The sequence below is a fragment of the Chelonoidis abingdonii genome, chromosome 4 (genome assembly GCF_003597395.2).
Source record: "Chelonoidis abingdonii isolate Lonesome George chromosome 4, CheloAbing_2.0, whole genome shotgun sequence".
NCBI classification, from domain to species: Eukaryota; Metazoa; Chordata; order Testudines; family Testudinidae; genus Chelonoidis; species Chelonoidis abingdonii.
Window position 1 is genome coordinate 120,121,012 of NC_133772.1, and position 10,566 is coordinate 120,131,577.

The window sequence follows — 10,566 nt, forward strand, 5'->3', positions numbered from 1 at the left end:
CCCATGACTATATTTATTGGTCTGTACCTCATATAGGATGCTACGAGGTTTAATTAATGTCTCTAAAGTAGTTTGTAATCTTTGGATAAAAATAGCTATATAAATATTTTTATTTCTAAATTGGCAGTTTTTCTAAAAGAAACAAGAATTGCTCTCTTAGGGTGTGTCTTCACTACCAGCTGGCTCGGCAGGCAGCGATCAATCCAGCAGGGATTGATTTATCGTGTCTAGTCTAGACGCGATAAATCGATCCCAGAGCACTCTCCCATCAACTCCTGTACTCCAGCCCAGCAAGAGGCGCAGGCAGAGTCGATGGGGGAGCGGCAGCAGTCGACTGACCACGGTGAAGACACCACGGTAAGTCGATCTAAGTACATCGACTTCAGCTATGTTATTCATGTAACTGAAGTTACGTAACTTAGATTGATCCCCACCCTGCAGTGTAGACCAGGCCTTACACTAGTATTTCTTAAGAATATTACTGACCTCCATCTTCCTCAGAATCTAGATCAGATTCTTCACTATCACACTGCCTGCTCTCTCGATGTCCCTCCATTTCATGGGTCCACAGCATTAGAGAGGTGTCTGCCCCACCGACAGTGACCAACAAACTGTCCTCATGAGTCCAACGAACATTTGTTACATGCGTACTATGGGCCACATACCTCTTAAATTTTCCAAACTTTCCCTAAATATGAAAAAAGAGACAAAAGTTTAATCAACTCTTCTAAATAAAATTAAAATGAGCTGCTAATAAAAGGCATATTTGTCCACTACTATAACCTTAACGCTTCAAAAGCATATGCTTTAAAATAGTTTTGCATTTATTCTGTATTATATAATTTGATGAATTCCTTAATCGTTCAGCAACTTGGTGAAATATAAACCAGATCTGGATTCAGCTGGTTAAGAAAATGAGGCGCAAAATCACTGCAATTTATAATAAGAACATAGGAATGACAATATTGACTCAGAACAATGGTCCACCTAACCCAGTATTCTGTCTTCTGACAGTGGCCAGTGCTAGATGCTTCAGATGGAATGAAACAGAACAAGGCAATTATCAAATGATCCATTCTTTGCTGTTCAGTGCCAGCTTTGGGCAGCCAGCAGTTTAGGGATATCTGGAGCATGAGGTTGAGTACCTGACCATCTTGGCTAATTGCTGTTGATGGACCCATTCTCCAGGAACTTATCTAATTCTTTCTTGAACCCAGTTATACTTTTGGCCTTCACAATATCTCCTAGCAAATGAGGTCCACAGGTTGACTGTCCATTGTGTGAAGAAGTACTTCCTTATGTTTGTTTTAAACCTGCTGCTTATTAATTTCATTGGGTGAGCTGTGGTTCTTGTGTTATGTGAAGAGGAAAATAACACTTTCCTATTCACTTTCTCCACACTATTCATGATTTTATACACCTCCATCATATCTCCCCTTAGTCATATCTTTTCTAAGTTGAACAGTCCCAGTCTTTTTAAAAGCAGCAAAGAGTCCTGTGGCACCTTATAGACTAACAGACGTATTGGAGCATGAGCTTTCGTGGGTGAATAGCCACTTCATCAGATGCATGACGAAGTGGGTATTCACCCACAAAAGCTCATGCTCCAATACGTCTATAAGGTTCCACAGGACTCTTTGCTGCTTTTACAGATCCAGACTAACATGGCAATCACTGAGTCTTTTTAAAATCTCTCATATGGACGTTGTTCCATATGCCTAATCATTTTTGTTGCCCTTCTCTGTACCTTTTCCAATTCTAATATATCTTTTTCAAAAATTTATTGCAGTGTTTCCCAAACTTGGGGCACCGCTTGTGTGGGGAAATCCCCTGGTGGGTCTGGCCGGTTTGTTTACCTGCCCCGTCCACAGGTTCAACCGATCGCTGCTCCCATTGGCTGCAGTTCGCTGCTCCAGACCAATAGGGACTGCTGGAAGTGGCAGCCAGTATATCCCTTGGCCCGCTCCGCTTCCAGCAGCTCCCATTGGCCTGGAGCAGCAAACCATGGCCAGTGGGAGCCACAATTGGCCAGACTCGCGGATGGGGCAGATAAACAAACCGGCCCGGTCTGCCAGGGGCTTTCCCTACACAAGCAGCGTCCCAAGTTTGGGAAACACTGATTTATTGCATTAGTGTTCAAGAATCTTGATTTTAGCAAGGAAAGAAGAAAACCAAATGTTGGAATTAAATATAAAAAACCTGGTTACTAATCTTCCGTAACTGTTGTTCTTTGAGATATGTTGCTCATGTCTATTCCAGTGTACATGTGTGCTTGCCCCAAGCACCATTGCCAGAAAATTTTTTGTATCCACACAGGGCTCTAGTAATGACCACCAGGAAGGGTACCTTCCAGGATAGGCAGAGCAGAAAGAACGTTGCCAGCAGTTCAAATGGGAGTCCTGTCAGCTATGCCAACACCAGGTTGAGGTCCTAGGGGAGAAGCTATTGTACCAGAGGGTATAATCTCTCCAGGCCTTTGAGGAAACAATCACAGATGAAGTTCAAGAAAACAGAACACCCATTCACCCACAGGTGAAAAGCCAAGATTGCCACTAGTTGGACCCTGATAGATGACACAGATAGATCTTGTTGTTTCAAGTAGAGCAAGCAGTCCAAAATAAAAGATAGTGTTGACTGTGTAGGAGAAATACCCTTCTGTACAGACTAAATCAAGAATCTTTTCCATTTTGCCAGATAAGTGGCTCTAAAGAAGGGCTTTCTGCTCCCTAAAAAAACCTTATGAACTGTCCTGAGCATGCTAGCTCTGTGGGATTCAGCCTTGGAGCTTCCAGGCCATGAGATGAAGAGATTTGAGGTTTGGATGAGGTAGATGGCCATGGTTCTGGGAAATCAGGTCTGGAAATAAAGGCAGATGGAATGGTGCTACCACTGACAAGTCCAGGAGGGTGGTGAACCAGTGCTGATGTTATCAGGATAACACACATCCTGTCCCTTCTGATCTATAGCAAGACCTTGTGTATGAGAGGGATGAGAGGAAATGCATAGAAGAGATAGTCCCTCCAAAGGAGGAGAAAAGAGTCTGCAAGTGACCCCGGGCTGTGGCCGAGGAAGAAGCAGAATTGAAGACACTTCCTGTTGTGCATCATCATGAACAGTTGGTATGGGGAGTCCCCCACTTCTGGAAGATGTGTTTCACAATGTCTGGATGGATGGACTGCTTGTGGTGACTGCAGAAGCACTGAGATGATCTGCTGCTCATTCTGTGACCCCAGCAGATAGGAGGCCTTGAGGTGGATCAAGTGGACTACGCAGAATTCCCACAAGTGAGCTTCCTGGCACAAGGGAGAGGAGCAACCCCCTCCCCCGCCTGTTTATATAAAACATTGCTGTCATGTTGTCTGTGAGGATCAACATGCACTTGCACTCCAAGTGGTTTTGGAATGCCTGGCAGGCTAGGCAAACTGCACTGTGCTCCCTGACATTGATGTGTAATACGAACTCCTCTGGAGACCAGAAGACCTGAGTTCTGAGGGGTGAGCTCCCCAGCCCATTGTCAAAGTGTCTGTGATGAGAGACACTGACAGACAGGGTCTTAAGAATGGGACTCCAGCATACACTGGCAGCGAGTCCAGCCACTGAAGAAAGGCAGCAATCACTGATGGGGGACGTGTGACTACAGTGTCCAAGTGGTGTTGGCCTGGTGCATGTACCGATGTCAACCAAGTCTGAAGAGGTCTGAGCTGTAGTTTCACTTGCTGCAACACATAGGTGCATGATACCATGTGGCCCAGGAGCTTTAGGTACTTTGTCCTGGTGATGACTTTCCATGAGTGCCCCTAGCTCTTGGAAATGGGCTTCTCGGGAGAAGGCTCTGACCTGGAGCAAGTCGAGGATTGCACCAATAAATTCTATCCTTTAAACCAGGGAAAGGGTAGACTTCTGGGTATTTATTAACAGGCCCAAGTCCTGGAAAGTTGATCGTATTAACTTTACATTTGTCTTCACCTGGGCCTCAGTCCAACCTTTGATTAGTCAGTCATCGAATTAAGGGTAGACCTGAACCTCTTGTTTCCCCAGGAAGGCCGTGATGACTGCCATGAACTCTGTGAACACCCAAAGGACCACTGACAGGCCAAATGGGAACACTGCAAACTGGTAGTGCACATGATTAATCTGAGGAACCGTCTGTGTCCCTGAAAGACTGCAATATGAAAATAAGAATCCTTCAGATTGAGGGGATTCAGAGAGGGGATGACAGAGGAGGTCTAGGATCCAGCCGGGGGGTGATAGAGGCCAAGGAGACTATGTGAACTTCAGTCTCCTCATGAACTTATTGAGCTTCCACAGGTCTAGAATTGGTCTGAGACTGCTGTTGGCCTTCAGGATTAGGAAATAACTGGAATAGGACCCTGGCTCCTTAGCTCCTGTGGAATCTCCTTCACAGCTCCCAACCTTAGGAGCAACTATACTTCTTGGATAAAAAGTTGCTCGTGAGGTCTCGCTCACCTAAACGAGCTCAACCTCTTTCTCCAGGGTGCAGGGCAAACGGTTCTGGATCTTTATGAAGCCTGGAAGGCATTTGTTGTAAAACTAGCAGTTTTTTCTCGGGATAGTTGAACTTTGACTTTCTGCTACTTCCAACACATAAAAGAGCTATCGACACATTGCACTATCAGTGTCAACGAGATTGGAATGTACATGCAAGAACTAGAACCAGAATCTTCTGACAGATTTCAAGATTTCCAGCAATTTGGCCCAATGCTTTCTTTTCTAATTAAATCTGAAAAGTTCAATGAAAGCGACTTGGATTTGTCTGTATTTCAGTGGATGAGTGCTGAAGATTGCAAAATGCAGCTCATTCAGTTAAAAAGCTCAGAATTGTGGGCATCAAACTTTGGAGATCTGCAGAGTGCAATTGAAGCTACCGAGAGAGATCATGGGGCTTCTATTCTGACGTGCTGGACATCCCTGGCAGTGAAATTTTTTGTTTGAAGAAAATTGTGTTTACAATACTTTCAGTATTTGGATCCCCATACCTCTGCGAACAGGTATTTTCACATACGAAATCTGTACTCTCGGAGCTGGATAACAACTGATCACTCAGAAGCCTGTGTGCAGCTTAAAGTATCCAAATACATGCCAGACATTGGAAAACTCAGCAAGGAAAAGCAAGGGCAAGGATCACATTAAACTGATAAGATCTGCATTTTAATTTAATTTTAAATCATTATAGGGATCATAGAATATCAGGGTTGGAAGGGACCTCAGAAGGTCATCTAGTCCAAGCCCCTACTCAAAGCAGGACCAATCCCCAGACAGATTTTTGCCCCAGATCCCTAAATGGCCCCCTCAAGGATTGAACTCATAAGCCTGGGTTTAGCAGGCCAATGCTCAAAGCACTGAGCTATCCCTCCCCCCTGAATGAAGCTTCTTAAACATTTTAAAAACCTTATTTACTTTACATACAACAGTAGTTTAGTTATATAATATAGACTTATAGCAAGAGACCTTCTAAAAATGTTAAAAGTTATTACTGGCACGTGAAACCTTAAATTACAATGAATAAATGAAGGCTTGTCACACCACTTCTGAAAGGTTGCCGACTCCTGCTCTAGAGATCTCAGAGTGGCCTGGCATGAGTTGTACTCTACTAGAATCCCTCTGTGATCTGGGGGTCGAGGATTGACTTCTGTCCATCTTTTTCAGCACCAGCGATGAAGAGCAGTGCTGAGAGTCTTTGGCCGGCGCAGTCTTCTTCGGTCCTGGGATGACAGACGTTGACGAGGCTTCCGAGAGGCAGAAACAATGTCCCTTCTCGGTGCTGGGGATGGAGACCGGAGCTAAGTCCTAATAGTCACTGGGGCACTTCTGAAAGAAACTGAAGTACTTGGTGCTGAGTCCGAGGGACTTGGCTCCGAGGAAGGACAGAGAGCTGCCTCCATAAGGATAAACAAGTCTCTCGTCCCATCTTTTTTGGTGTGGGGCATGAAGTTCTTGCAGATCTTGCAGTGCTCCCGCACATGAGCTTCCCCCAGGCACTTAATGCAGCTGGAATGGGGGTCGCTCACTGGCATAGGCTTGTGGCAAGAACCACAAGGCTTAAACCCCAGAAACCGAGGCATATCCCGGTGCTAGGCAGTGACTAACCCTGCAACTTGGGGTTCATTAACCTAACAACTGTTCTAACAACTAAAACTTAACTATAATAATAGTAACTATATACAACAAGTTAGAAACAAAGTCCACTGAGTATTTGTGAACACAAGGATGAAGTACTTCCAGTGACCGTCATGGGCAGTAAGAAGGACCTGAGGGTGCTGCGAAGCCCTTTCTACCAGCACCATAAGCACGTGACTCCAGGGAGTACAACAGCTGACTCGATGGATACCACTGAGGGAAAAACTTTCTGGCAGTGTAGCTTGTGGCGAGCACACATCTACATTAGAATGAACAGGAGCAAGCACTCAAAGGAGAACTGTGCATAACAATATTAAACACAGAGGTTTAGTACTGGGTAGCAGTTGTCAAATTTCATGTTAAAATACTATAAGCACGTGCACTGCTGACATCACTTGTATGGTATAATATTAACAATTTAAGAACTATGTGATGGCATAAATATATTTCACAATTTAATGCACAACAACTTACGTCATCATTATTTCCTTAACTGATCACGGTGCCAAAAAATTTAAGAGCAATATTATGCTTTATATGGAGTGATAATTTTGGTAAGTGTTGGCATAAGCAATTTCATTAACCAATCTTCTAAAACCACAGTTAGAAACTTGCTTACTTTAGCAGGGAATCGGAAAAGTTTCACAAACCCAAAATCATCTCCTGTGGCCAAGACTTTACTATCACTGGTGAGGCATGAAGCAGTTACATCTGTGACTTCCCCAATTATTGGCCAGATTCCTTCACAGCAAGAGCCCAGAACACTTGTCCATGATGCCCAGCCAATCTTTTCAACCTACAAAACAAAATTTTTTATCAATCTGATCTCAAACAAAACAAAAGCTTTTTATTTCAAAATATATTATTTTATATACTGTGATAGATTCAGACCCAAAGAACATAGGAGAGTGGTGGAAGGCAGGTACATCAGCCTTCTGAATGAGCAGGTCCCTGTTCCCTGGATAGCCAAACAAAGGCTACTCCAGACCAATTAAGACACCTGATGCCAATTAACCAGTTAAGGCTGTTAGGCTAATGGAGACAGCTGGAAACACTCAAGGTCCCACTTATACTGTTAAAAAAACTCTCCTTCCAGTACTCTCTGGGGAGCTGAGATGAAGGGAGTTGGAGGAGAGGAAGCATTGCTGAACCTTGAGGGAAGGGTAAAGTTAGGAAAAGGGGACCATGGGGGAAGTGGCCCAGGGAACCAAAGCAGCATCAGTGGTGAAGGGAAAGTTGACAACAGCTGCCACCATTAGGGTCCCTGGGTTATAACCTAGAGTAGAGGGTGGGGCTGGGTTCCCCCTGCTTTTGTACTCTACAGAGATTTCCTGGAGAAGGGAAGCAGGACTTGGTCTAGTAAGAAGACTAAACTGCGCCTACTGACCTCTATAGAGCAACAGAGACTAGGGTGACCAGATGTCCTGATATTATAGGGAGAGTCCTGATTTTTTACATTTACCGTCTGGTAACCCTAACAGAGACTGTGGGGTATTCCCCCTTCCTAACTCCCACATTGGCTGGTGATGAAAGTAACTCAATAGGCTGTGACTCTTGCCAGCACCCTGAGAAATGGAGGTCACATTAGGGCCTTATTGAGTTTGAAGCCACTGAATCTGCCCAGAAGCATGGGACCCACCAATACAGGCTCAGAACTTTGTCACAATACATACTGTTTTCCAAATAGTAGATACCTGTCTAATTTATATGAGGAGGAGGATAAAGACATCCCTTATGTTAGTGTGCATTCTAGGATGATATTGTTTAGATGAAAAATTCACAAAAATATTCTGTATAATTAAAGGACAACAAAGAACAGCACATAACTAACAGATGTTTTCTCCTAGATGCAGTTTATACTGTAGTTCTTCAGATTTGCAACTGAGTTACTTCCCTACCTCCAAACTGGGAATTGTCTGTCTTTTCCCACGAGGAGCTTCAAAGAACAGCTGCTCTTTAGCACCAGTGTTGACTTGTAAAAGCTTCCCTGTAAAATATATAAATTATATACTGGTATGTTAACACCAAATAGGAAATTAAACTTCACTGAACAAATGTGCGTTTGGAAATTTTCCGTTAATTTCCCACAAATTATTTTTCCATTTCATTCATTTTTAAATTAAACATGTGTTTAGTATTCAGTATTACTTGAGGGGAGGGATAGCTCAGTGGTTTGAGCATTGACTTATAAAAGCTTTCCTGTAAAATATATAAAATCAGGGTTGTGAGTTCAATCCTTGAGGGGGCCACTTAGGGATCTGGGGCAAAATTAGTACTTGGTCCTGCTAGTGAAGGCAGGGGGCTGGACTTGATGATCCTTCAGGGTCCCTCCTAGTTCTAGGAGATATCTCCATTATTTAAAAAAAAAAAAGGAAGTTATTCTTCCATGTGTGAGACAAAGCAAGGATTTGTTTTCTTGGAAAAGAGATGCAACAATACATTGCTCAGAAGGTAGAAATCAAACAATACATTACATGTAAGACAAATAAGAAACTAGATAGAACTTTTATCTTACTTCATCAAATTGCCTTCTTTATAGGTGTCTAAATTAGGTATTTTTACCCATATAACATCGGCATCCTTAACTGAAGGAATAAAGCTGCCATTGGCATCATAAATTCACATTCTAGGTATACCAGATAAAATAAAGCATAATCTGCATGTTTAGGTTAACAGAGAGTATTACCCTTTGACTTCCAATGAAATTTAGGCTCCTATATGCTTAAATCACTTTTGAAAATAGGATTTAGGCTCTCTTGAAAATTTTACCTATAATCTAATTTTGCAGTTGTCATTTATATCCACAAATTATTACTTACCTCTGATGTCCCAGTCCATGTGTGTTATGTAACTGGAGGCACCCTTGCAGATTCCTACTCGCTTACTGCTCATTACATTGTAGATGTCTACAAAGCTGTCACATGATGCCACCGCTAAGTATTTTCCAGAACCTAAAATGAATTGGAACATAAGACATTTTTCAATGTTTTAAACCTTAATAGATAAGTTATTACCCTTTGACTTTTTGGATCTCAGTTAAATTCAATTTTCATCTCTTTCTGAAATAGATGTGGTGATCCACAACCAACCCCTGACAGATTAGCATCTATATCAAAAAGTAACCAAAAATGTCATAGACCTTGTCTACACTTGTGGTGGTATGTGTAGCTACATGTGGCAGGAAAAGGCAGGCACCATCCACACTTACTGCAGTGCATAACTACATGTGGCAGTGAAAGGCTCCAGATGTTCCCCATTGCTGGAGCCTTTCAATATGGTGAAGAGAGGCTCTAAAGAGGGGGAGGCAATAAGACACTACGCTGCTAAAAAGAGCTGTGAAGACAGGGCCCCAGAGAGGCACTGCTTGGGCATGTAGAGCACATGTGTAGGGTATATATATCCTGGGGTTCAGGTATGCACTCTGCTTTACTCTCCCAATCAGTGCCTCACTGTCTACACCAGTGGCTCTCAACCAGGGGTTCGCGTACCCCACGGGATACGCAGAAGTCGCCCAGGGCTTACATCAACTCATTTGGATATTTGCCTAGTTTTACAACAGACTATATAAAAAGCATTAGTAATGTCACTACAAATTAAAATTTCATACAGATGATGGCTTGTTTATACTGTTCTATGTACTATACTCTGAAATGTATGTGCAATATTTATATTACAATGGATTTATTTTATAATTTTATTATAAAAATGAGAACATAAGCAATTTTTCAGTAATAGTGGGTTAGGGCTTTCCTCCCCCTTGCTTGATTCTTGTCAAGCACACAGAAAGCAGAAGACCATAGTCCAAAGTGCAGGCAAAGTGATGTTTATTGGGGTTAATCTAGCATGCATATCCATAGCTCTGTACACTGCAGAGCTTTCCTTCTTCCCCTCTCCTTTCTTAGCAGGCATAATTATACCTGTAGTGCATGCCCTTGGTCCCACTCCTTACAATTTATGTTCCTGTTCCATTTTGGAGGCTCTTGACTGTGAGGGCTTTGGTAACACCTCTTTTGTACCCCATGGGAGGGGGTAAGCAGTGAAGTTATGTTTCAGCCAGGGTCACCTTTTCTCTGGCTTTTTAGTATTTTTTTTTATGCTTTTCCCCCAGTCCCATCTTGCCCCTCCTGACTGGTTGGTTGGCCTTGCCTTCTTATAGGAGTCGAGGCAGTCTTCAAGTGTATGCTCGTATATTAAACTCCCACCATACCCAGCAACACTTTAACTCTCTTCCTTATCTCGTCTCATTGTGCTATTGTCATAAACAGATAGCTAAGGGTTAATGTTTCTTTTACCTGTAAAGGATTAACAAAGGGAACCAAACACCTGACCAGAGGACCAATCAGGAAACCGGATTTTAAAAAGCTCAGGGGAGGGAATTTTTTGGGTCTGTGTCTTTGTCTGGCTCTCAGCTATGAGAGGGGATCTTTT

General features: G+C 42.9%; 1 protein-coding gene across 2 annotated transcripts in view; it reads right to left on the reverse strand.

The window, feature by feature from the left end:
• The window catches only part of EML5 (EMAP like 5), a 328,115-nt gene that overhangs the window by 82,133 nt on the left and 235,416 nt on the right, over positions 1 to 10,566 (reverse strand). For both annotated transcript variants that reach the window (XM_075065608.1, XM_075065607.1), the window contains exons 23-26: positions 8,958 to 9,089; positions 8,037 to 8,125; positions 6,758 to 6,934; positions 487 to 688 (exon numbers count right to left, since the gene is read on the reverse strand). In XM_075065608.1, coding sequence (XP_074921709.1) covers positions 487 to 688; positions 6,758 to 6,934; positions 8,037 to 8,125; positions 8,958 to 9,089 — 600 coding nt within the window. The remainder of the gene's footprint in view (positions 1 to 486; positions 689 to 6,757; positions 6,935 to 8,036; positions 8,126 to 8,957; positions 9,090 to 10,566) is intronic.